The sequence below is a fragment of the Drosophila montana genome, unplaced genomic scaffold (assembly GCF_035044405.1).
Source record: "Drosophila montana isolate Dmon_TW-CO22-7 unplaced genomic scaffold, ASM3504440v1 contig_1624_1, whole genome shotgun sequence".
NCBI classification, from domain to species: Eukaryota; Metazoa; Arthropoda; class Insecta; order Diptera; family Drosophilidae; genus Drosophila; species Drosophila montana.
The window spans coordinates 2,087,250-2,114,457 of record NW_026996559.1 but is presented as its reverse complement, the minus strand read 5'-3'; the positions used below and the strand labels follow the sequence as shown (position 1 = coordinate 2,114,457).

Genomic DNA, 27,208 nt, shown 5'->3' with positions numbered 1-27,208 from the left:
ATAGTACATCAGTGTTCATACTTTACTTCTTACTACTAGTTAGTTTTGGTTTCTGTTTTTTAAACATACACATTTACATCTGCTTTCTACTTGTTGTATAATTTATCTTTTATCATTTAACGTTTCATTAGTTTTTTGTAGTGTCTATAAAATTGAAACTTTATCTGGCTTCTCGCTTGATTATTATCACAATGAAGTGTACACACATAGAAATGTCAGTAAAAAATAATAAAGAAAAATAATAGCAATAAAAGAATACATTATTTTATATAAGGTACATATATGTACATACATACACATAAGTATATATATGAGCAGAAAGAGTATAGAGGAGAGGATTACACAATAAAACCTGACGGCCAACAGCTTGAAGAAGGGTTGTTGCACCAGGAACCAGTCACTTCATGGTGGAGTCGGGAAAGGCATCGCGTGGCGGCACAAAACTCAGCATCATAATGTGCCGCGCATAGGATTTGGTGGCACGAAATAGCGAGTCGGTGCCATGCAAGCGATCCAGGACGCCCAGGACTCCGAAGCAGTTGTTAAATCTAAAAGCATAGAACATATATCTATTAAAATGTGAACAAACTATGAAGAACAGAGTTTCCTACAAGCTGCCGAAGGCTTGATACCCTTACAAGCATACTCTACGCTTATCGATTGTTCCAATTGTAGCTATATAATTCTATAGGTGTGATATGCCCGATCAGCTTGTTGTTTCAAAATGTAAGCGTAATAAAACTTGTAATTGTTTTCTCTGATAAACGAAAAGCATATTCTAGACCTAATGCCTAACACATTTGTAGATTCAAACTCAAGATTTCTGAGATTGGTTAAAATAAGAAAGAAAGGCTAGCTTCGGCACAACCCGATTATTACTTACTCTGGCAGACTCAAAGAAACTATATACGATAAAGTAGTCGGATTTCGCCTATGTAAAGCTCGTTAAGACATTGTGAAAAATATATAAAAGTACTGTTTGACCAATTCTTCCTATAGAGCTATATGGTATAGTAGGGCAATGTTGATAAGGTTTTACTTATATGTGAGAGCATAGTTATATGTTAGCGTAGAGACTGGTTAGCATAGACTAGAGACAGATGGACGCAGATGGATCAGGAGTATATATACTTAATGCAACCGGAGAGGTAGCCTTTGTGTCCAGGTTATAAGGGCCTTAATTTTTTACCGATATTCATTAAGAGAGATATGTGATACGGATATCCTATGCAACAATTTTTTGTAGATAGTTTTTAAATGGAGCTAACAAATGGAATTCTACATAATTGACAGTTCATGGCAAAGTTATAATACCCTAGTCGAAGGGCATTAAACACTATTTGGTTGAATTTGAACTCACTTCAAATGATGAAAGTCGTGCGCCTCGGGGCTGGGAAAGAAGGGCAAATGATAGCCGGAGTGTGCATTCAGCGTCGAGAGTATGGCAAGTGCAAACCATAGCCAGGCGGTGGCCACATGGCTGCCCATCAGGAATACGCCCAGAAACGGTGGCAACAGGTTACTGAATATATGCTCAATGGGATGGCAATAGATGGCCGTGACCGATATAGGTGCGGTCCACTCATGATGCTGCTTATGTATGAACTTATAGATGTGCTTGTGGTGGAGCAAACGGTGCGAATAGTAGAAGCCCAGCTCCTCCATCAATATGCACACGGTTAGCTCGAAGCAGACCCAGTGAAATGTGGGCAGCTCTCGTATATCGCTCAGGCCCCGCACCGTCATCAATTTGTAGCTGAGATACGCCAGCGGGATGCCCACAAATATTTGATTGCAGATCACACGCCAAATGACCTGCAAGAGCGACAGAGAGAGAGAGAGAGAGAGAGGGGGGGGGGGGAGTAGTGAGAGTTTCAGATTTAACTTAATTAAGAATGAATCAATGTTGCGTTGCGCATTCGTCACCTTCAGCAGACGTCCGGCCTCGACGGGCTCATTGGTGCCCGGCTGGATTTTGTATTTGCGGAGACAGGCCGGTCGATTGGTCAGATCCATGAATGTGTAAATGCCTCCCACACTCCAGTACACAATCATTGTGAACATGGTGGTGCCAAAGACCCAAAGCATCATCGGATCATCGCCTGCGAGCACAGGACATATTATATATATTAGCAGAGTTCCACATGAGGTTTCCATCATATCTATTCTATTATTCTATCGCTACGTATTACATGCACTTATCTAAAGCTCCGTGAGTTGTAACACGCAATTCATGGCTTGAGTAACAATAAATATTTATAGATCTGAGAGTACAAGTTAAATGACCCCTGATCATTTTTTATATATGCATATATGTATGGCATGTACGTGCTTAAAGCTAAGTATAGCCCCTTAACAGAAGTTCTAGAAGCCTTTATGACAATAATATTAGCTAATTCTCTATTTACTTAAAGTTTACCTGCAAATATTGTCTGTAGCGTAACTATAAATTCAACTAACTAGATTAAAGTCTTACTTGCTGTGACTTTAATTTAGCTAAAGTATTTCACCTCAAACTTATTTTAATTTTATTGTACTTTTAATAAAAATTATATATAGAGCTCAAAGATTGACTTCAGCCTTCACACAACTTAACTTTTATCTTTAATTTTATTTAACCTTATTATTATTAATTTTCGTTAATCTTAAAAATAATCTAAATTTTATCAAAAACTTTAACCTTTAAAATAATCTTAAATTTATCTAAATCTTTAACCTCAAAAAAATCGTAAAATTTTATTAAGAACTAACATTAATCTTAATGTTGACCTTTAATATTATCTTTTATTTCATCTTTTGGAATAGCTCTAGATTTAGCTCAAGCTTTACCTACAATTTTTTCAAATTTAAAATAAGCTTTACTTAAACTACAACTTGATCTTTAGAGTATCTTTTAATTTTATTCTTAACATAAATTAAAATTAAAGCTTTCATATTTTAAAACGCTTTTTAAAGGTTTTTTTTTATATTCTTACTGATCCAGAGCTCAGTTTTGATAAAGCTTAAGAACTTAAGTTCATTTATATCTTCTATCTATCTTGAAAACATTTAAATTAGCGCAAATTAAACGTTTACTTATATGAATGAAATAAAAATGTTTCAGATCAAGTCACTGCGCAAAGTCTATGTAATATATCTAACACTATGCAGCAAAACTGAAATATTTTGTGCAAATAATTTTCAATTCCTTTTATTTTAAATAAATTTGTATTTAATAAGAAAACTAATTTTAGGTGTTTTGCGAAGTTATTAAAAAAAACAAAACCATATAAAAATATGTGATTGAGCGACAATTTATGTTGCACAGTGTTATCAATGCGCCCCGCAATTCAGCCTTTGACTGTGACTGCTGTGTGTGTGCGTGTGTGCGAATTAGTAAACAAAACAGTTGCTGTTTATTGTGACTCTGTTTGCTTTTGTTGTTGCTGCTGTAGCTGCTTGTGAATGGGAGGCAAAAGTGCAATTCGTGATATCTGACGTTAAAAGACAAACGAAAAGACATACACACACACACATGTACATTCACTCTCACGCACACATACATACATGGATTTAACTCCAAGCCTCGAGTGCATGCGCACACACTTACAGATACTTTTGAATTCTTACACATTTTCTAACCATTTTTTTTCTCATTCTTTTTGTACGCGCTCTTTCTTCACGTTTCTTTGGCCAACTTACCAAACTTGTCAATGAACTTGTCCCATTGCGATTGCCAAAAGTCACCGGAGGCGCCCCAGAAGCTCTGCAAATGCCTGGTTGGCAGGTAAGAAAACTCGTTAAATTTCTCCATGCGGTGCACAGGTGCGAAAAAAAAAATAATTAATGTAATCTCAGCGAAAGGTTCTGCAGCTGTCACTCAGTCAGCGGCCGCCAAGCAACTGAGCAATTGAATTTGGGGAAAATGGGGAATGGGGAAGCGCAGCTCAGGCCGCACGCACAAAGCAAGACAAAGAGAAAGAGAGCGATAGAAAGAGAAAGACAAGGAAGAAGAGCGGCGTTCTCGAACGCAGATAAAGCTTTGCATGCACATCACTTTTGTCCGTTACCTTCGGCTTTTTAAGCTCACAGAGCTTTCAAGACACGGACAAAACAGTTGTAAATCGGCAGAGATCTGTTTAAGAACTTCGTTACAATTGTTGTAAAAATAGTTTTGATTTGTAAACTAGGTAAATTAGCTTTTTGTAATATTTTATAGAAATTTTAGAATTAAATATAAATATTTTGCTTTCAAATCATCTAAATTAAATACCAAGGTTCATCATTTTAAATGAATATCATAGTGTTGAAGGATGGACTACGCATTTATTGTTTTTTATAATATGGATTTTCTTCAAATATATCGTAAATAAAACAAGCGGACTTTAAAAAGAAAATCACAATATTTGTTCGAATTTGGATGAAGTGGCAGGCACAATATTCTTGGAATTTTATCAAATTTATCACTTATTATTATCTTTAATATAAATTGTTGATTTGTACACAATTAGCTTCTACATAAAATGAAAAACTTTTAAATTTTTTCCATAATCACATAAAATATATAAAAATATATATAGACGATCGAAAGTCGCTTTTAAAATTAGACCGCTTCTTCAATTTTTATTTTTGATTATATATATCTATATATAAACAGAAAGACCTTTTATGTAATCTTAGTATCTGAAATGGATTTGTTTTTTTTATGAATTCTTTTATTCATATAACGTTGTTTCTTTATAAATTTATCTTTACGATGGCAATACGTGATCTTCAGCTTAGACTTATTTCTATATACCAATTCGTGTTAATCACACTCTTCAATATATTTTAAAGCTCAACCCATTTAACTATATTTGTTAAGTAATAAACGAAGATTTAGAAAATTATCCCATAAAAGTTGCAACCAATTATTGTAAATATGTGCTCAATCACATTAGAAAACAATTTGGTGGCGAATTATATTTAAGTTTTTCCAATTGATAATTCCTTTTTCTAGAGGTTATCATTTATGAGCGACAACTGCTTATATAAATGTACCCTATACCCTTTATATATGTTAAAAGATTTCAGCTAGACGTTTTATAACAATTAAATTTATTATATATAGCAAATGTAATGACGCGCTTTCTTATCATTTGATCAGTTAACCGTTACACTTTAAAAGCTCAAAGCTTACAGCGCAGCTAGCAGTGATCAAAGCTTTTGATGTGAAAGCTGATGTAAATGTGCATTATGTATGTCTGTATGGATGTGTGCGTGCATGTATTAGGTACGCTTACCATGTCAGGACATTGCGAAACAATATAAAAACGGCCAAAGCGCACGTGATGATAAATATAACGCTATGCAATGAGGACAGCCACAACGGACTGTCCACCTCGTCCGTCCAGTTATGTCCTGCCGCCTGCGCTTGCACGGCGGACATTGCCTTTGGTGGTGTCGTCGTCCCACTAACATCCAGCGACGTGTGGGCGACGGATGTGTTTGACGCCACCTTTGATTCGCCGCTTGCATTGTTACCGCTGTTGCTGCTGGCACTTGGCGGCTTTTGGGCGGGCGTTGCATATGCAGGATTATTGGACATGGCTGTTGTTGCTGTTCCGGATTTGGTTTTACATTCGACTTTTGCAATTGGTTTGGTTTGGCTTTTCCGCCTTAAATACAGCAGCTCCTCTGTGCTATTGTTGTTGTTGTGTTTGTTGTTTGTTTTGTTATGCTTTTTGTTGTCCTTGACATTTAAAGCACTTCGATTTTTCCGTTGTGATAAGTAGAGTTATGCATTTACATAAATGCTGGGCTCTGCAATCATTTTACAAAAGCAAATGGCCAGCATATGTTGTTAACTATTTGAAAGGCGATGCAACAATACAATATTATGCTTGTGCCGCTAAAATCGATGTTTATTTTTTTTGAATTTCTTTTGGTTTGGCCTTTGGCTCAAAGCTCACACTTACACAAACATGCAATGGTGAAATATCAAAGCAACACTGAGCGCAATCGATATACGATAAGCTAATAACAGCTCGCATTTATGCAGTGTGGCAGCGCTAGATTTTCAATCAGTGTGACCATGTCCAAAACTTATTTAACCAAAATTGGTGTGCCCCTCGCTGCCACACTGGCGCAAAGCAGTCTTCATTTTGTTTTTGTTGCGCGCGGTTGTGCCTTCGCCTTGTATGTATAGCAGCAGAAGCAGCAGCGCCGGTCTGAGCGAGAGAGACTGACGCCCGTGTGCAGTTAGTTGTTGGCATAGAAAATTTTCTTATTTACTTGTTTAAATTTTTTTCTTGTGCTGTGTGTGTGTCTGTGTGAGAATTATTTAAATATACAATAACCAATACATACAGCAACTAGTCAGAACTAGCTAAGAGCGAAATCAATATACGGATTTACAAATTTACCAAACAGCATTTTTTCTTTGTTTTTCGTATATTCTCAAATTTTTATTATTTGCTATTTATTTAATACAAACTGTTGTATGTAATTGTGTGTGTGTGTGTGCGTATTGGTGTGTGTGAGCGGGCACCGCGCCCAAAATTAATTTAAACATCATAGCCAATTTACAATGAAACAAAATGAGCGCAAATTGAAGTGAACAACAACAATAACGGCAACTCGTAGGACGCCAGGCAGCATCAGTCGCAAGAACAAAAACAACAACAACAACTGCAACTAAAGCAGCAGCGAAAACGACAGGCAACAACCAAAAAAAAAAGCTTTAATAAATATGATTTACCTTTGTTTATTTGCTCAGTTGGCCGATAAAAAGAAAAAAAAAACTTATAAACCCACAACTTACAGTAGAATTCGGAACCGAAGTCGCACTCAGATTCAAAAGCCAAGGCAGCAGCTTTGCACAGTTTGTTGAAAATTATTATGCTATTTTCACATTCAGTATGTGAATGTGTATGCGAGTGTGTGTGTGTTTGTAACACGCATATATGCATACAAACGTGCGCAGCGCGCGGCTGCTAAAGCCACCGTTTCGACTCGGAGTCGAGTCGAGTAGACTCGAGTTGAGTGGGTTGCACTCTCTCTCTCTCTTTTGTTCTCTCGCACTCTCTAGCTTACCTGGCTCGTTGGTAAAGTTGTGTGCGTGTTTTTTTTTTAACACTTTTTGTGGTGTCTCATTTTGGCTTTTTGGAAGTTTTGGTTTTCAAGCGACACTTGCTGGCTGTTCAGTTGTTGTTGTTATTCTTGGCTATGGTTATTATTGCTGCTAGCTGTCGTTCAATTTGATAATTGCAGTAAAACCGCACTTAGGACACCGGCTCTCAGGTAAGTGAACATTTTGCAACACTGTTTAATTCAATTTTTAATTAGAAAACCATAGACATTCCGCAACACTTTTGCGCTGTCTCCCTCTCTCTATTGCTGCACAAACAACGAGCTTGGGTAGACATTTTCTTGTTGTTGTTGCTGGCTCAAAACAGGTTTTGCTAGAAAAAAAAAGTAGCAGCCGCTGTCAAACACGAAAATAATACAAGCCAACATCAACACACACATACACATCCAAAAACACACAGCTACAGTTGTAGTTCACATGCATACAATATTAATTCGCGCTCATTGTTTGTGTGCGTATGTGTGTGTCTGTGTGGCTTTGTGAGCGTTCACTAAGGTGGGGCTGCAGCAGCGCAGACTGACGACATCAGCTAGGCAGCGTGATCTGACAGCGCTCTAGAGATCAGCGCTGTCAGCGTCGCTGCCGACGCGCAATTGGTATTGCTCGCTGTTGCTGTTTCTTTTGCTGTTTATTGTAAAGCCCATAACTTTAAAACTTTTTCTTGCGTCCACTTCATGCGGTCATCGCAGCAGCAGCAGCAGCGGCTACAAAGCTGACGACGTCATCGTTTCTGCGCACCCGTTACGCCCCAGCGGTGTCAGCAGCTCGCGCTGACGCTGACGCCGACGCTGACATCGCTACGACCCAAAATTAGCTTAGCATTTGTTTTATTGAGGGTCACAATCATAACTTGGTCTAAAAAAGCTCTTCAATTGTGAACGTACTTATATACGTACATATGAATATGATTAGAGTGATTAGCTTTGGGGTTATGTCAGCTGCCTAAATTAACGATCAATTTACATACGAGCCTATACATAATATTAATATATATACATATAAATATGTTTGCATATAAATATAAATATGTATGCTTATGTATTTCTACATACATGCCAAGATCTTCGGCAAAAGCAGCAAACTCGTTCAAAAAATTCAGTTTGTTTTTATACTCTGCATCCATTAAAAGCGGGTATCATAAAGTTGGGAGAGGTTACAAACATTATGAGACATATTCGAACCCATAAAGTATATAAATGTATGTATGTTTATTCTTGACCAGAACAAAGAGTTGTTATGTCGTTTATAAAGGCATGTTAAATATTAAATGAAGATTTTTGTATACAAGTTTTATCTGCTCTGTCTTGCGATATTTTCCTTTAAGGCTCTTTAAACCCTTAAATATCGATGCGAGGTATAGGTATTCTGAGCATTTCTACCACATTTTATATGTAAACTATTGTATAGTATACAAAATTTTGTATAGTATTTAAAATTTTGGATTGCTCCACTCCCCCAAAAATTCAGAAAATTTAAGAGTCAGTAAATTTAAGAGGGTTTTCTTCGTTATATACACACAATTGAATGTCGTGTTAACGACAACACACACAAAATTGTATATAAGAAGAAGCGTAGGGTATATGATAGGGTATCGTCTAATTCGAACCTTCACTCATTCTCATTTTTATATGCTCAATTTTGATGACATCATCTCATTGGATACATGTCGACCGACCTCTGCGCGGGTAAATTTCGCATAAAAGCTGAAAAGAAATTTACTCGTTTTAGCCCGGAAAATTATGTTCTAAATTTCTGACTCGCTCGAATTTCAAATAAATATGTAAATCCGTTACAAGCCTGATATCGTGTATATATATAAAAATTTTCTTTTTTTGCTATTTGATTAGAGTTCTTAATCGACAAATTGCTCGCTGTGCGTTTTGCGATATGGAGGTATGTTAATTATGTTTGTTTTCTATAGCTCAGAGTTACCATAATTCCCATTTGATGGTGCCCCCATTAAGCTTAATTACGACTTCTGGACGGCCTTCAATTGAACGCGATAGCAGTAAAAAAAAACGATTTCGAATGCACGAGTCAACAAAAATAGAAAGAACTTAAAGTCGATCTTTTGACGGAACATTTCTCCAATTAATGCATATGTATGTAGTCATATAGAAATATATGTACATCTACATAGTGGAAACATAATTTGAATGGTTCATTATTTATTTAACCCACACGCGAAAGAGAGAGGCCTTCCAGACTCTTATTAAATTGAGCCGAGGGCGAGAGAGAGAGTCACGCATGTGGCATATAAATGTCTGATGGTCATGCTTCGGTTATTTATTATTGTCATTTGTTATTTGGCATTTGACATTAGGCATAGTATTCTCTTTTTGCCTCTATTCGTGTCTATTTTTTAATTTTTTTTTTTTTAGCTTTGATCTGCTTCTATTTTGCTATTCGAAGCAATATTCCAGAAATTGCAATCGCCATTTACTTAACTCTAAGCTTTAACTGTTTCTTATTTCTACGACTGTTTTTAATTAGAAGTTCGAATTTGTTGAAAATAGGAATTTTCCCTAGAAGCGAGAATATCCAATCGGATCATACTACTGCAACATATGACCAAAAAAATAAAAAATATGACTGAGCCCTGACAGCACCTGAATCGCTTTCTAGCGCCAGAAGGTATCCCATTTATATCAGCACAAAAGACCTCAAGACTGATCGTGGTGAATATAATACCCTTAATGATAATAATATCCAAGCTAAATGCAAATTGAGATATTCTTTCGTGTATTGCTGGACCTTATTACTATTTAAAAAAAAAATTAGCCACACTATGTTGCTGGATTTGAACTGGAGATTTCATGCTTGTTAGTTCGACGCTCATAGCTCACCATGATCATGATGTCAGGCTTTAAAAGAACACTTATATGGCTTATGGTTGATGTCGATGTCTTTCAAACAAACTTGAATCAACATTTTCCCGCACTTGGAGTTCGTTGAAAATTCGTATTGAAAATTACGTCTTACTTTCGAGCCAAAAGGGAAACTTTAGTAAAAGCTTCAGTTGCGAAGACTTATATATAGTTTTGTCGATTTCTTGATTTTGCTTTTGTAAATGGTTTCTCATTTTTTCTTATTCCTTATCACAAATTATTTCAGCAAAAGTCGAGTTTTCTCCTCCTTACTTGGAATAACGTTTGGTTTTTTATGCAGGCTTCTTCCTTTTCAAATGAATTGCCTTACTTTACTTTTGGTTTTATACCAGTTTTTGTTTTTTGTTATTTTTTAGATCGTTTCCTCTATCTTTTTCGTTCGGTTGATTTTATGGTTTCTGTTTCTGATGCTGCTGAGTTTATGATATCATCGATGCCGATTCGCCTCCACCTCATTCTTCAGCTCTCTCTCCCTCTCGCTCTTTTAAGATTTATGTACATGTTTTTTATTATAATTAAAATGAACGCCCAAAAACAAAAAAAATATATTTTTTTTGGTTTTTTTTACAAAATATTGCTTCTTATTTTAATTGTTAAAATAAGTATATTTAATTTTTTTTGCGCTCATTTCGATGTGTTTTTGATTGTGAAGCTGTATTTTGTGAAGCTGCTCGCTTGCTGTAGATACATTTTCATCTGGTGCTGTGTATCTGCGTGATACATTTGTATCTTTTGCCTGTCATGTGAAGCTTATTGCGGCACGCGCGTTCTGCCCCATTCTCCCTCTCTCTCTCTCTCTCACTCTCTGGTCGTTATTAAGTTTGCCAAAACAGCTGGCCACGCATCGAAGATTGCGTCATTTGCTGGCCAACAACCAGGGGCAGTTGCTCCTACACTACAAAATATGTGACTTAACAACTGTTAAAAAGGTAGCTTAAACAAGTAAGAGTGCGCATAGTCACATAGTGTGTGCGACTAGGGCGATACCCTGTAAACAGCGCTCAATTTGTTACTCATTATATTGGCAATCTGTTACTGTTAAAACTGATATAACTTCGGTTGCGTATTGTTTTTGCTACATTATTGAGTAATCTTCTTGTTATAAGATTATGAATCAGCAACCAAAAGGCAACCTATCGAATAAAAAAAGCGACCTGTTCTCACTTTAGGCTGCAATATGTCGTCATCTTGCTTCAGCGCAATCAAAAATCATTATAACAATAAATTTGATGTCAACCAACACAATGAATAGGAATAAGAACGTTTGCAAATCTATTCGGATTCACTCGGAACCAAAACGATAACGAATCGAAATGTATTCGAATTTACTTTTCAAACCGAATCGAAATCTAGAAAAGGCCCGCTAAGCATACTTTTTTTATGGCCTTGTAGAGGGTACTGTGGCCAATTACTCCACTCTACTCTTATCAATTGCGCGAACTCATATTCGATTTTTACACAGTTTTTGATGGGTACATTTAGCAAAAAACTGCAGGAGTATAAAAAAGTTTCTGCTTATGATGTCATTTTTGTTCAGTTTGTTGCATGCTCGACACGCCTAATGCTTGCTCTTAAAAAATAACCAACTCCCCTTCACACACACACGTAGCAAATCCTTTTTCCGGCCTACAAAAAAAAAAAAATCAATAAAAGCGCCAACAGTTTCGCCTTGGAGCAGGAAGTATGCAGGCACAGGCCCAGGCACAGGCACAAACAAGTATACAAACAAATAAACAAACAGAGCTCATAAACAAATGTCAGGCCGGCGAATGACATCACCGACAACGACAACAACAACAACAACAGCAACAAAAACAACAGCAACAACAACAGCAACTACAACAACAAAGTTGTCGTCATCAGCGCTCGTTATTTGGTTAACACAACTTCGTGTGTTTCTTCTTTAATTTTCTTCATTTTTGTTTTATTCTCGTTCTTATTGCTTCACTTGAACTGGGCAAAAAAATAGTAAAATTAATAAAAAGAAAAAATTATCTGCAATTTGTTCTAAATAATACGCTTGTCTCTAATGCACAATTCTGGGTACTTGAAATCGCGTGTGGAGTTGGGATAAGAAAAGAAAGAAATTGGAATAAATTATAGAATGCCCGTTTTTCAAATTTTTTAAAATTAGTTCCGAAAGCAAAGATCGAATTTCAAATATGTTTTGTAATTTTTAAAATATGGCTGCATAAAAAATAACGTTTACCCAAAGGCAATTATCGAATTTCAAGTGTTCGCTATTTTATATTTTTAAATTGAAGGGCCTGAAAATTGAGCTGCTTCAAATTAGAGAAAAGGAAAACACTTTGAATACATAATAAATAAACCCGAAGATTTCAGAAACTATTAGATAAGCTTGGTTCCTTTTAACGGCTGTTGTGAGTTTTGGTATAGAAAACAAAACGTAAATAATATGTGACAATTGGTTTGAGTCGCCTTTATATATAAATTCTAATAATTAGCTTGCAGCCTGTTTCTGTATAGATATTATAAGAAGTTCCCGGTTCTATAATCAACAAACCATTTTACGGTTCAAGGATGAAACGATTTAATCCTCTTCTGAGCCTTAACTTGTTGAGAATTGCAAGCGTCACGCAACAAAAAAAAAAGGAATGCGAGCAAACCAGACTCAATTTTCTACAAGTCTCACCCTGGGACATACATACATACATTATGTAAATAAATTTTAAACTCTCTTGCATTTTATGTTTTTAAATATTTAAAAATAATAACTGTCTCCGACTTTGGATTTACTTGATCCAACCAAAACGCAGCTTGTTCTTAAAAAAAAAAGAAGAGATGTTGCAACTAAATGAGTTCCTTCTTACACTTATGTTACGATAATTTTCCATTTTCTTAACATGCATTCGGATGAGTTTTGTTAGTTCTTAAAAGCAGAAATCTAGCGCCATGTTCAGCATTCATCAAGAATTCCAATAGATATGGCAGGAATTATGTTTTCTTTGTATATATCATGTCCTAATTATGGGTTAAGTGCCCTTCATTAAACACAGCAACAGTTATAAACCGAAGCAGGCAAAAAATTGTAAGTTTTGCCCACCGGGTGGTTAGATGGACGACGACCTCGTCTGGGGGCTAACAGCAACAATTTATAGAGAGAGGTAACGACTCGGAAATACCCTGTACTTAAAATTTATAATTATATCCACAAGAACTCAGCTACACATACACGACCACGTGCTTCTTCTCATCTATCCCCACACTATGAGAAATGAATTCTTGAATAACTTCGGTACATGTTGTCCGATCTTTATGTCTTTTACAATGCATTAATATGGCAACGAAATGTGCTTATGTACGAAAGGCATAGCAGGATTCTCCAAAAATTAAGGTTTTCCTTTAAATTTGGGTGGGTTAAGGGTAGCTCTCGAAAAAGTTTAATACCAGGTTCGAGATATGCTCATAATAGATTAAACAATTTGTATCTACTTTGTGAAAATGAAGTGAGTTATTGATCATTTGAAAGAAGCCTGACTTGATATCAAGCTACTAGCTCTTATAGCCGGATACGGATGTATTAAATGTATATACTTTATGGGGTCGGAGAAACCACCTACAGCCAGTTGCATACAGGGTAAAATAACGAACATTGTGCGTTGTTTTGCTTTTGGCGAAGCTGCGGTTTTAGAGGCGGTTGCCCCGCTGTTGCCGCTTGATGTTTGTTTTTGTTTTGCGCATGTTTTATTATCATTTGCGGCCACTTATTACCGTTGCGCTGCTGGCGTCGAGTGCATTGCACTCTCAAGTAGTCGGCCCGGCCCGGTCTGGCCTGGCCCGGCTGGGCTAGGAGCTGGGTCGGAACTCAAATCCCACTAACCATTCATGTGGCACAGTTGCACACATCACATGGCTAAAAGAAAATTTGCATTCGCCGCTTGCCAACCAAGTGCTTGCCATGTTGTTGTTCTAATTGTTGTTGTTGTTGGCAGCGGTGTTTATTTGTTTTTTGTGGGTTCGTTTTTTGCCCAACGACTGCCACTTGGCCACTTGGCCACTTGTCATTTGGGTTAAGTTTGTCTAAATACAAAATAAAAAGCAGATTGTCTTCACAGATCATCTTAATGTTAGCTAGTCTTATAATTATAGAATGCAAGCTTTCGGATAGATAGTTTCATTTGTATCTGTGTATACATACGTATGCTAGTGGGTATTACCCGGCTTTCCACGCGCTCACCTTTACTTTCTGCACTAAATTAAACCTTAATCTACACCTAGCACATTGGCTTTTCTTCAATTATTGATTCACGTTCAATAATATATTTAACATAAAAGTTTGAAAATAAGTTTGACAAGCATTTTAGGTATGTGGAACAGACTCTGAGCCCGTTTGGATAGTATAGACAAAAGTTGCATACTATAATTCTTTTTTCAAGAATTTTCATTCAGCTTCATTCAGGTTTTTATATATCTGTATATATAAATATCTCTCTCTCAGTAAGATTTCTTTCAGTTAATGAATATTGAATATTGTGCGCCTGGCGCCTGTCATCTTTTTAGCTTTAATTCAATTATGATAATTCTTAAGATAGCAGTAACTTCGACTACCAAAAACTAGTTCATAAAGATGGCAATTGGTGAATTAAAAACGGAGAAAGAATTTAGAAAGAATAATCAGTTTAGAACTGAATCACATTCTCTGTTAATGTTTCTCAAAAGCGCATCTGTCAGCACAAGTCGAGAAACGATAACTAACGATAAAAAGTCACGTCGTAAGCTTGTCAGCTTTATTGGGTGTGTCCGATACGTAAAAAACACGTATGTGTAGATACAGATACAGTCATACAGATCGGAAAATTAGCATCGACCGAGCTTTGAGTCACTCGCTCACTCACTCACTCACTCAGTTGGACTCGAAAGCTGCCAACGAATTGTACAAGTAAAGAAGCCAAAAATTCAGGTCGACTTATTGAAAATCAGCTTATCCCTCTTGTGCAGCTTTGTTCGAGCCGGGCAAAGCTCGAGAAATTTGAATTTGAGGCGGGCGCGCACATATTCTGAAGTGTAGGATTAAATGTGGGAATTTAAGATTAATGCGAAAGAGTTACCAAAAGACAGAGAACGTTTTTAAGATCGAAATAAAAGCGTCAGGGATTTCAAGGTTAATAAGTGAGAGAGAAGTTATTTATAGAAAGAATGACAACTTACTTCTAAAAGGCACGGCTTTAATGCTTCGGAGAAAGTGTCAGATTAAAGCGAATGACAGAGGTAGACGGACATAGAGAGAGAGCGAGAGAAAGATAAAGACAGTTCGAGTAAAGGGTAAGCTTTACAGCATTAAATAAAAGCATTCACAAGAAGTTATAAAGTCTAATAAGAATTTATAAATAAGATGATAACGAACTTAAATATATTTAGGCCAGGAGATTGAGATTTGATAGTCACAATAGTATTAATAATAAACAAGAACAATAATTATAATAACATAAACTAAACTAAAAAGAAATCTACAGAGATTCTATGATTTATTTCCCAATCATTTCTAAGTATTCTCATACGAAGCAGCGACCTTTGAAATCTGGCGAAGGAAATGTGAATAACTTAGTTTAGATTTCACTAAACCGTTACATTCGCGACCTTGTTGATAATGTGGCCCCCAAAGCTATTGTCTATATATGGATTACTTGACTTTGAGCTGCAACTCTGGCCCTGAAGATGTTCATATGTCATCAAGACGTATTAACCCATTGAAATGGGCAAAAGGGGGTATATTGGTTTTCTTCAAATGTGTGAACAAACCAAAGAGGGCTTTTTCGAATCCCTTAAATTACATATGTATATATACCCTTGATATACATGAGCAGATCAAGACCGAGCTTAACAGCAAATGGATTGTGGGTTCTAGTCTAATACACACACAGATTCACAACATTTCACATAGTCACCCATTCTCAAAAGATATACAAATCCTAAATTTCAAACGCAGAATATTGTGCTTTATTATATACACATATTTGGAGGCCGTCTTGAAGCCCTGAAAGTTTCATATAGATCGGACTACAAGCACCGAAGTTATTCAAGAATGCATTTCCCATATTGTGGGGCCAAGAGGGGAGAAGAAGCACGTGCTTGCTTGTGTATGTGTGAAGGCGAGTCTTCGGCTGTACATATGTATATATTAAAAGTATGCTCGAATGTGTGTAAATGCACCTCGTCGCTGGTTGCAGGGTATCTACTAGTTGGCCACACAATTTTAATCTGATTTTTGTCACTGCCTCGCTGTTAGTTTTAATCTCAAACTTCCGTTTTGTGGGCTTTCCATTGCCCATTAAATGCGATACGTTAGACAGCTGCTGATGTCGATGGCAATCGAATCATCATCAACATCATCATCGTCATTGTCATCATTCGGTGTGTCTACATTTCATAAATTGCATTAACGCTGCAGTTGCAGTGCATTGAACTCTTGCTGCGGTCCGGAAACCAATCCAGCAAATTCCCCCAGCAGCAGCTTTCCACCCAAGACCCCACCAGACAACCTGCCTAGCCCAGCTGTCAGGCCATGGGGAGGTGTTTGCCAGCATTTGGCAATTTAGTTCAGACTAATATGCACACGTTTAGTATATCATGTGCATATATCATGCATATATATGTATATTGTAGCCATTTACATAGTATATATAAATATATACTTGAGCATGTGGGTCTGCTGAGTCACAGTCGTAGGCAAGTCTGGATGCTTATTTGTGTGGAATGCAATGCCATTCGATTGGGTTGCTCATTTGAATTTTCTTTGGATTTCGTTATTGAAAATCCATTTGTTATTTTATTGCAACAACAATTATCTGCTAGGCATTAAAATATTTACAATTGGGCTGTTATACCTAAAGCTTCATATGCAAGGCACGTCAAGCATTTGTGTGTTCTTTCTTGAATGGGACACACAAATTCTCTTGCCAGTTAAATACATTTATGTATATACGTATAAGCTTATATATGCATAAATAATACTGCTTTTTGCCTCGCAAAAGCTTTTCTCCCTATATAATAATCTTTACTTACCTCTACGAACGCAATGTATCTTAAAACATTGCAATCATGAGTTTTGTATCTGTGAGATTTTATTTTAGCATATTTAGGAGCATTTTAAGATTCTAAGAGATTCAAAATTATAAAAAAAACTTATACGATTTTTTTCAAACTATGAAAAATTATTGCAATACTTAATCTAGTTTAAGAGTAAAAATGTACAAGAATTGTGAACTCCTTCGGTTGCAAAATATTTTCTGTGATATATATACATTTTTACTTAGATTAGGATTTAATATAAACTTGTTATTCTTTTTTTTTTTTTTTTGCATATTTTGAAAATTGTTTTTTTTATATTTTAAATTAAGTTTTTATTTTTACAAAACTAAAATTTTTGCAATCAATTTCTGGATTTTAGACAGTGTTGATACCCTTGAATCCTTTAAAAAGGGCATACTTAGTTCTTGCAAATGAATGTAACAGTTAGAAGGAAGCATCTCTAAACCCATATAGTTGATATATCTGTGCTCAGCACAACAGCCAAGTCGATTGAGCCACGTCCTTTCGTCTGTGTGTATATATGAACGCGTCGATATCGGATAGAATTTTGCTTGCTTTGCATTTATGAATGTACCCCAATGATGAATTGTTGGATAAGGGATAGGTGTGTGGAGAGGGTGTGTGGGGAATGTGTAACACCATTCAGGGCACATTCATAACAACGTAGCCTCGAAACAATGATTCATGCCAATTCATTTCATTATTTCATTTCGTTGATGCTCTCTGACCGCACAAAAAGCAAATTGAAAACCCAAAAAATCACCGACCATAAGCGAGACCCGAGAACCATGCGCTGGCGGTGGCGGTGCTGGATCTGGATCTGGATCTAGTGGTGGTGGTGGTTAAATATTTGTGCATAGCAGTTTGATTAGACGGACAGACTTATGGCCGTGCAGGAGGGGGGGCACGAGGCACAGAGGGAATAGCAGAAGGATAACGCAGGGGTAGGTGCAGCGCCGATAACAGAGCGACCCGCTGCCAGTTGCCAGTTGGCAGTTTTCCGGTTCCCAATTCCCAGTACCCTGTTCCCTGTCGCGTGTCAAATAACTTTGCAGCTGAGGGTTGCACACAGCGCAGGATGCGGAAGGAAGGATAAAGGAATACAGTTGCATATATATATGTGAATGCCTGCATGTATACGGGGTGTCCGTGGACTGATTCATTACATTTTTCGTGGCATTTTGTTATTGTCCTGTGCGCCGAGCTGCTGCTGCTGCTGCTGCTGCATTTGATATTTGTCATTGGCTGGCAAACACACAAAATGCGTTTAGACCAGGCACACGGCTACGAGTGAGAGCCATGTGCTCTATTTACATTAGAGCCGGAGGTCCAGCATCTGTTTGGACTTAGGGGCTTACCAGACACCGTACCCTTCCCCCGTCCGACTGGGCTACTGTGCCCGGCAGTTCCTGTTTGATAAACAGCTTTTAAATTAATTGCTCGAATGTCAATGATGTTGCCCGATGATGTGTGTGATGTGGCTGAGAATCTGCTGGTCAAAGATTCAGTGTGTGTGTGTTAAGGCTATATTGAAGCGCAAACCTCCTCCTCCCAAAGCGCCCATTAAATGCTCAGTGTGCTGACTTAATTTACAAAATTTATTGGCATTTAATGCGCTCGAATGCGGGCGAGTTGGGGAAACTATTTACAATTTTTATTTCTTTTATTTTTAATTAGGCACGTTCTAAAGATTCATTTAACGCTCGCACATTTGCCGCTGCAGTTGCAGCGCTGAGCAATCGAATTAGTCATACGCAGCGTATGCGCAATGTTGACACCGCGCCCTCTGCTGCCCTCTGCTTCCCCCAGCAATTGCAGTGCCACAAGAGGCAGCCTGATGAGGCAGCTAGCTACCAGGTCAGCTGCATGGGGAAGGCAGCTACTCGCCTAAGCTGCCTAATGAAGCGCAGCTGTGGAAAATCAGTATGAGAAGAGGAGGGGAGAGTGAATGTTCCACTAAGCTGCTTCAAGTGACACCATGGCAGTTATGGCGAAAGGGGTTAGATGGGGGAGCGGGTGTGGGCTCAATTACGACATTTTGCTGTTGAAGGGCCAAGGCCGAACAGCAGGACCCATAAACTGCAGTCAGAGGCCATTGGAAAGGCGCCAAAAAACCGAGTAAAATCCAGTATACTTGAAATTCGGACAACAAATTTAAGTAACCCAAATAAATTCATTTAGTGTTCGCCTCTAGGCTAAATATATTGTGTATTGCTATGGCCAAATAATTGGATTAAAAGTATAAAAATACATAGAACTTTTGACTTCAAGATGAAATAAGGAAATATTATAGTATTTAAGTTGCGTGCTTTTCACATGCTGCGTAACTAGAAAGAACGTTTCTTTTCAACTGAATTACACTTCATTTGCGAAGGTTACGTGCATATCGTGCGTTGCTTGACGCTAATAATTCTCAAAGGGTTAAAGCGTCTTCCATCCAACGTTGATATCAATATTTGCTGCTGATAAAACTGGGAGATTCTTAAATTGACTACAGACAACATGCTTACCTTTTGGTGTTGGAATTATGTTCTTTGAAGGTTTTTATAACAAACGCATTGCCAAGGTTTATAATATTAACCAACTTACGTAAAATATAATATTTATATAAATATATTATGTACAACAATCCATCAATATGCTGCTTACTTAGTTAACAAGAAATAACTTTGTATTTATTCGAACTGTCTATAGGGTATTTCTTAGTCAACCGATTTCAGCATGTTCCACTTCGGACTGTCTATAGGGTATTTCTTAGTCTACCGATTCCAGCTAATATCTAAATGCGAGCTGTATAACTCGGTACGTTCTTATCCACACAGTTGCCATATGTTACATCTTTGTTGTGAGTATGGGTGAGTATAACAGCTCAGAACATATATGCCCTTTCTATGTGCATATATAAGGATATATATGCATATAGTATTGCCACCCATGACGACAGAGAGTGGCCTTAATTAAATAATTAGCATAAATTATTAATTAAAATGCGCTCGTCGAAGCGTTCAAAGTTAGCCCGACAGAGAGTCAGCAGTCAGTCGGGCAGAAATCCCATCTGGCATAAGGGTGCCGGCACTGGTAGGGGTGCCTGTAGGGTTGCCACCGCCACCCTGACCCAGACGATCGCCTGCAACCACCGACGACAGGCAAGGATCGGGCGAAAGTGTCAGCTGGCGTGTGCGCCCTTAAACAACCCCCATTAGGGTGTCTCATTAATCAAACGACGTACGATCTGAAATGTTGCTGCATTTTTCTCAAATTGCCTTTTGAACGCAGTTTTCCTAAAAGAAATACAAATTGAAAATTTCACTTTAATTGTTACATTTTTTTTAACATTTTATCTTCGGCTTTGAGTTGAATATCCCATATATTTTAGGTTCAAGAGACGATGCTTTAAATAATTAACACTGCAAAAAACTGTATAGTTTTTTTTTATTTGATCCAGCTGCTTAAATTTATCCAAATTTCCAAAACAACTCAAATTTGATTTCACTAAAAGTTAAAATCAAAATGTTTTAACAATTTTTAATGACTTAAAACTAGTTCAACACAATTCTCAAGTCAAAGAACTCCGCGCTTTGCATATTTCTAAAAAAAAAATGTTATATTCTTCTTAGTTTTATAGATTTTAGCTTAAGTTCGTAGTAGTTTTCTCCGTATTTTTTTCTGTATTTCTTTGGTATCTGCTGTAAGTTTAATATTTTTTTTGTTTTGTTGACTCCACATTAAATCTCCACCACATAGCGACTGCTGCTGGACGGACTTATGGAATAGTAGCTATTCTCTGCAAGAAATTTACACGAATTAGAAAAGTTTGCTCTTAATGGGTGAATCTTTGGGCGGGGCGTGGGGCGGGGGGGCGTGCTTTGTGGTCGTTACGCACCTTCATCGCTGTCAAAGCTATAAAAGTTGTCATCGTCGCGCGTCAGAGAGCGTCGGCTGCGTCGCGCCTGCGCACGCTGCTGCTGCTGCTGCTGCAGTAACTGCGACTGCGGCGTAAAAGCATGCAGCGAGCCGCTGGTGTTCAATGAGGTGGCCATTGTGGGCGTTGAGCTGCGTCGCCGGCTGTTGCTCAGGGGATAAGCCAGCGGAGAACCATATTCGCTGCGACTGCAGTTCGAGTTCTGGCGATCCAAGCTGAGCTGCAGCTGAGCCTCAGCGCGGGATGAGTCGAGGCTGCATTTATTGTTGTTATTATTATTATTATTGCTGTTGTTGTTGTTGTTGTTGTTGCTGACCGCTTGCGTGGTCACAATATCTGGTATGGCATTACGTTTAACATTTGCCGGCGTTGGCGTTGGCGGCAGCTGCTGCTTCTCCACCTCCTCCTCCTCCTCCTCCTTCTTCTCGGTCTTCTTGGTTGGCTCCTGCTCCGGCTCATCGTCCGCATCGCTGCATATGGTAAGCTCCTCGCTGTGCAGTCGACGCGCGCTAAGACGTGGCCTGCCCTCAAAGCGCGAGATAAGCTTGTTCACCTTGCCCACATCGCCGGGATGCATTTGCTCCCGGTAGGTGAGACGGAGCGAACTGGTCTTGACCAGCGGCTTGGATGGGCGCGTCATGGAGACGCTGCGCTGCGGCAGCTTGGCCAAGCCCAAGGGCATAGCAGCTGCAGCGGGTGGTGCAGTTGCTGGTGGTGCTGCTGTTGGTATTGCTGTTGCTATTGGCGGCCTACTTATGGGCAGCGGCGGCGGCACTGCATCATAAATGGGCGCCACAGTGCTGGGCGGTGGTCGACGCTGCGGCAAAGGCGGCGGCGGCGGTGACACCGATGGTGGGCGTTCTGCCAGTGCCTGCTCATCATCGTCGCCATCATCATCATCATCATCCTCATCATCATCCCCATCCTCATCCTCCTCCTCAGCTGCATCATCGTCCTCTTCTTCATCCTCGAGCGGCTGCTGCTCCATGAGACTCTCACAGCTGTTGCCTATCTGAGGCGTCTGGAGGCGTATCTTGGTCACACGCGAGCTGCTATCATCCGCATCCTCGCCGCTGTCACAGCTGCTGCCGGTGCTTATGCGCAGCACGGGCGCATTGCGCAGCGCCTCATCGAAGTCCGCAAAGGCGGCAGCGGCGCCGACATCGCCATCAAAGATGTCAATGCTCTTGGGCTTGTACAGGGCAGGTGCTGGCCAAACGTTGGTGGCCACCTGCTGCGCCTTGAAATCAGCTATGATCTGCTCATTGGACACCCATTGATGCGCCGTGCTGCGCTGCTTGTCAGCGGCTGTTGAAGCCGCCGGCGATGATGGCGGTGGCGTTGTGGTCACCGCTATAATCAATGTGGACTCGTAGGCGTCCGTCTGTTGTTGATGGATGAGCACGCGTGGATAATCGGAGGCCGCGGTTGCCAGTTGCTGTTCTGCAGATGCATCCTCCTCCAGAGAATCGCTGCTCCAGGCTGTTGTCGAGTGCGCCTGCAGTTGCGCCAGCGTTGTCAGTGTCTGGCGTTGAACCAATCCGGGTGATGCCGGATCCTGGTTCTTCTGCTGCAAACGCTCACGCTCCTCCGCGGCAGCATCCGGCTGACTGGATGCCTCATCGGCGACCACTTCCTGATCGCTGTCATCGGCTTCGCTGTCGCTGTGATGATAGGTCGCCTCCAGCTCTTCATCGTCAATCTCGATGGGCTCGCGGCCAACGGTGCTGGGCTTGTTGCCCATTTGCTGGGCTGCCTTTTTATCGCCGGAGCGCTGAAAAAACTTGAGCTGCTGCATCTTCTCATTCAGCTTGGTCCTCGTGCGCTCCAAGTGTGCGCTCACAGCCAAGCCCAATGCGGCGCCAGTTGATACACCAGCTGTTCCAGCAGTTGCTTCACCTGGCAGTTGTTGCGTCGGCTTTTCCTGGGTCTCGCTCTTGCTCTTGAAGCTCTTGCGCCAGCGCTGCTGCAGCTGCTCGCTGGATGCGAAGTGACGCAGACGCGCCCGCAGTGTGCCGCCCGTGCTTGTACGTGTTTTGGGCTGCTCCTCATCCTCATCGCTGTCATCTGCGGCTGGCCTTGCTGGCTGATGATGCACACGCTTGATGGACTTGCGCAGACGTTTTAAATTCTGACGCACCGCCTGTCGCATGGGCTGTTGCTCCTTCTGTCGTTGCTGATCCGCCTGCTCCTGTTGCTCCTGTTGATCCTGTTGCTCCTGCACGGGCATTGGCAGCGGTGGCTGTCGCACCTTGGAAAATCTGGTTGCGGCTATGCCAGACTTTTTACGAGGCGGCGGCTGCTGTTGTTGCTGCTGTAACTGTGGCATTGTCTCCTCCATGCCGCTTTCATCGCCGCTGTGCTCCGCCACGCTGCGTCTATGCTGATCCTGTTCCTGTTGCTGCTGCTGCTGCTGCTTGTCCTGCTTCAGCGTATTCTGTCTGCTCATGGGTAACGTGCTGATGTGAATGTCATAATTGTCGGCTATCTCCCGATCTCGACGCGCCTGTTCCAGCTGTTCAAAGCGTCGCTCCGCCTCATACTGCTCCACGTAGCGATCGACCTCGATACCATCCCGCCGTATGGTCGTCTGCTTGGCAAACAGATGCTTCAGCCGCAGCTCGCTGAGACTCTTGTAGCCGCGCTGCAGCCGCTGCGTCAGGCTCGACGTAGTCGTGGTTGGCGTCGTTGTCGTTGTCGTTGTCGTTGTGTCTGCCGGCATTTTAATGGGACTGATTGGGCGCGAGCCGCGTCCTGCTGTGCCATATGGCGCATAGTATTCATCATCCAAGCTGCCTGCGCTGCGGTAGGTGCCGGCGTTCGGCTGCAGATGCTGTGATGTTGCCGCCGTCACCTGGCGATCGTCCGCTCCCTGCTCGTGCATCAGCGAACTAATTGTGGATATGCGCTGTGGCGTCCGATTGATAAACTGCGCCTGAGGCATTGCAGCCGCCAGAGAATCCGTACTTGTTCCTGTTCCTGTTCCTGGCGCAGCCTTGCCGCTAGCATTCTCGCGGCTGCTGTGAAAGAAGCGACGTGCAGCGCGCAGTTTGGGCAACGATTTTGGCAACCTCAACTGTGGCATCGATGACAGTTTGGCTGTGCAATTATTATTATTACGATTACTATAAAGTATAGAATACGCCTTAAAACGATCTATACCTATGGCCTTCTGTAAACTAACTTGCGATTCGAGCCTGGAATTTCGTTCTTCAATTACCCAAATGTGCGGCTCACTTAAACAATTTGTCAGCCAAGGACCTTACAAGATTTTATTGTCTTCCCAGTGATTTATTCCACTGATTTGATCGGCAAAGCAAGACGTAAAATAGCAGAATTTTGGAACCATGAACTTGAGGCTGAACATAAAAATCGTTGGTCTGTTATACTGAACTGGTGAACTAGTTCTTTTATCAGATTCTTTTCAATAGACGATTTTGATTATGCCAGATTTAAAATGCGTACGTAAAGCACAACGTTTTTTTGATTGCCACAAGCTTATATGCTTACATAAATTACTAAACTTGTGAACTAGTTCTTTTCAAAGCCTAATAAGCCATTCACAAATCTTATCCCACGTCCAAATTGTATAATATGTCCACAAATTAAGATACCATGCGAACTAGTTCTTTGTAATCAATTAACGATTTCGCCTTTAAGCAATTTCCATTTATAAAGCTTGGAACATGACTAGTACTAGTTCCTTTTATTTTGCCAATAAATAGCTGCAATATTTTGAAGCTAGTAACTTTGTTTTGCAGAGACAAATCTAAAGCGTTAAACTGTGACTGATCTTCATTATGGGAACTAGTTCTTTTTAGCACAAGTGAAGTACTAATTAGAATGAAACTTCTATGACTCTTTAACACTTGCAACGCTCACCTTTCAGACTGTCCACGTCCAGACGTTGGCATAGATTTCGTATATCCATAATGCCGTGATGGTTGTGACCGTTCCGATCCGATGGCTGTTGCTGCGGCTCCCGCTGATACTGCAGATGGTTCATTGGCGGTGCTAGTGATGTTTGCTACTGCACCATTCACAATCAACGTCCGTTGCAGTGCAGCATTTTTGCCAGTTTGATGTCCAGCACGTTGGGAGCGTGCACAGACAGCCCGGTACTGGAGGAGATCCGTCCGTCTAATGCTAATTCAATTAGCGTTCGCTTCTAACCCTTGTTTTGTGGCATTCCAATGCTAACTGGCCCTCGTCTCGTATTGGCCCCGTCTCTGTCTCTGAGTCTCTTGAGTCGCTGCCTCAGTCACTGTCACCAGTCACCAGTCACAGTTCGTGTTGCTGCATTCTCGCTTGGCACATTTTCCACTGAATGGCATTTGGGAATTAGGTCTATGACGACGCACTGAACCGACCTCCATGCCACAAGCCCCAACTATTTTTAGTGTCTTCGTGCGCACTTTGCAATTGATTCATTGACACTTTTGTGAATGGGTACGAAAGGGTATATTAGTTTTGTGCAGTAGCATGCAACTGGCAGAAGCAGACATTCGAAGATGATATATAAAATATATATATACATATATATATATTCCATATATATATATTCCATATCCATTCCATATATATATTTTGGAAACTATAAGATCGAGATATGTAATGTCATAGTCCCATGTTTTATATGTAAAACGTATAACCACCGATTTCCAAAATATCGATAAATATCGATTATGAAACAAGCTTTTTTTCAGAGACAATAAGAGCGAGAGCCATCAAGTTTGGCATACAGGCCCTCGTATGGTACGCACAGGAACATAATATTACCCTTGGAGACGCTACCTCGTATAAAAAGTAGTTGGAATGTTTGTGAAGACATCTCGGCTCTCGGTATCTCTTAGTCGTGCACTCCCGCCCTACTGTGTGTTTTGTATGTTTTTCTTCTGTCTGGCGCTGGGCCTCCGCAGTTGTTGACCACTTCCGATGACAACGTAGCTGTCAATTGCTCGGTTTCTCGTTGCCCCCAGAAAAGTAATAATTGCAACAATCGATTTTCAAGTCGGGCCTCTGACGGCCGTCGTCGTCGTTTATTGGTTTGTGTCTGCTGCCCGTTTGCCTTAGCCAAGTCCAGTGCGTGATTCCAAAATTTCGACTCTAGTTAATTCTGTATGGGTGTGTGTGTGTGTGAACGCAGGTCTAATCAAGCGATTACACGAACCACCCAGATACACCCAGATTAGCGCAAATTCAAGGGAATCAGATTTAGCTTAAATGTAAGCCAAAAGCGCTAAAGCTCTAAACCATTTAATAAAAGCACATTTTAAAGCCAAGCTTTTATTTTATTTAAATGAAATATAGATGTAGCTGAACTTAGATTAAAACAGAGCTTTAGGTTTGTTAGGATTCTGCTTACATTTCCAATTATAACAATTTGTATTGGAGGACTCTCCAAGCAGGCAACAATTAAGTTTCAAATATACTATATAAGAGATATTAAAAGAAAAAATCAAAACAGTTTCTTATGTTGGAGCTGATTTAAACTTTTTGAGTTTGACTAAACTGTGTTAATAATTATTGTTAACTAACAGCTTATCACTAATAAAACTCTCTTGATTCGATATGCATATTGAATTTCTTCTTTGATATTTCATAACATTTAAAAATCAGGCTAAAGTGATTCGAAACTATTTGACTTAGTTTGAAAGCACTCTCCATAAACATTTTGGGACTTAAAAGAAACACTTTGTGCAGTTTCATTGCCATGTAAAAACGAAAACAAATAAATTAAACGATAAACTGAAAATTAAATTTAAGAACTAGCACAGCATGCTGCTAAAGTAATTCAAACTGATTTGCTTACTTGTTTCATAATATGATTTATGTGCGCATATTGGGGGCACATATCATACCATGCTTACGATACTATTTACTAAACATTTTCAATACATACATGAATAGCAGCTGGCTCTTGTGAATGCTTTAAATAAATTTTCGAAAAATCGGAAAATTATTAAAAAGAAGAAAACAAGCGCATTTTGTTATATTGCCAATGATATGAATTGTTGGCATGTGTTTAATATTAAAGTCACTTTCGTTGTTTAAATCATGTACCACACACATAATAATGTTAATAATAATTATATGTATCTAATAAATGTTCTACTCTTCTTCTATTTGCAGACACACAACAGCAATAATAATAATAATAAAAAAAAACAGACAGTGATAAACTTTTACTGCTGGCAGCGAAGCGCATATTACATGAATTTATTAGATACTATGCATAAC

At 39.6% G+C, this 27,208-nt stretch overlaps 3 protein-coding genes and 1 long non-coding RNA gene across 8 annotated transcripts in view; 2 read left to right on the top strand and 2 right to left on the bottom strand.

Moving 5' to 3' along the window:
* Positions 1 to 248: 248 nt before the first annotated feature.
* LOC135440687 (fatty acid hydroxylase domain-containing protein 2) lies at positions 249 to 5,848 on the bottom strand. 2 transcript variants are annotated; one of them, XM_064699994.1, is made up of 5 exons: positions 5,262 to 5,848; positions 3,682 to 3,755; positions 1,927 to 2,102; positions 1,361 to 1,815; positions 249 to 548 (listed from the first exon to the last, which is right to left on the bottom strand). In XM_064699994.1, the coding sequence occupies exons 1-5, from the start codon at positions 5,564 to 5,566 to the stop codon at positions 398 to 400; spliced, it is 1,161 nt and encodes a 386-aa protein (XP_064556064.1). In that variant the 5' UTR covers positions 5,567 to 5,848; the 3' UTR covers positions 249 to 397. The 2 variants fall into 2 exon arrangements, with proteins under 2 accessions (XP_064556064.1, XP_064556065.1); XM_064699995.1 differs by lacking the exon at positions 5,262 to 5,848 and having other exon boundaries at positions 3,682 to 3,849.
* Positions 5,849 to 6,110: 262 nt separating this feature from the next.
* Positions 6,111 to 27,208, top strand: part of Nrg (Neuroglian) — a 48,850-nt gene continuing 27,752 nt past the window's right edge. For all 4 annotated transcript variants that reach the window (XM_064699989.1, XM_064699990.1, XM_064699991.1 and 1 more), the window contains exon 1: positions 6,111 to 6,218. The gene's annotated coding sequence lies outside the window, so the exon portion shown is untranslated. The remainder of the gene's footprint in view (positions 6,219 to 27,208) is intronic.
* LOC135440749 (uncharacterized) lies at positions 7,143 to 27,161 on the top strand. Its single transcript, XR_010438354.1, has 2 exons — positions 7,143 to 7,260; positions 27,101 to 27,161. It is a non-coding gene; the product is annotated as an uncharacterized LOC135440749 (long non-coding RNA).
* On the bottom strand, positions 20,601 to 25,070 carry PIP82. Its single transcript, XM_064699912.1, has 3 exons — positions 24,851 to 25,070; positions 20,930 to 24,067; positions 20,601 to 20,830 (listed from the first exon to the last, which is right to left on the bottom strand). The coding sequence occupies exons 1-3, from the start codon at positions 24,972 to 24,974 to the stop codon at positions 20,772 to 20,774; spliced, it is 3,321 nt and encodes a 1,106-aa protein (XP_064555982.1). The 5' UTR covers positions 24,975 to 25,070; the 3' UTR covers positions 20,601 to 20,771.

Excerpts from the sequence above, each read along its gene's own strand:
- PIP82 (XM_064699912.1), bottom strand. The coding sequence starts at position 24,974 with ATGAACCATCTGCAGTATCAGCGGGAGCCGCAGCAACAGCCATCGGAT. Across the intron at positions 24,068-24,850 it reads GGACGTGGACAGTCTGAAAG|CCAAACTGTCATCGATGCCA; the intron begins GTGAGCGTTGCA and ends ATAATTGCACAG. Across the intron at positions 20,831-20,929 it reads TAGCTTTGACAGCGATGAAG|AGAATAGCTACTATTCCATA; the intron begins GTGCGTAACGAC and ends AATTTCTTGCAG.
- LOC135440687 (XM_064699994.1), bottom strand. The coding sequence starts at position 5,566 with ATGTCCAATAATCCTGCATATGCAACGCCCGCCCAAAAGCCGCCAAGT. Across the intron at positions 2,103-3,681 it reads CAAGTTCATTGACAAGTTTG|GCGATGATCCGATGATGCTT; the intron begins GTAAGTTGGCCA and ends CTGTGCTCGCAG. Across the intron at positions 549-1,360 it reads CACGACTTTCATCATTTGAA|ATTTAACAACTGCTTCGGAG; the intron begins GTGAGTTCAAAT and ends CTATGCTTTTAG.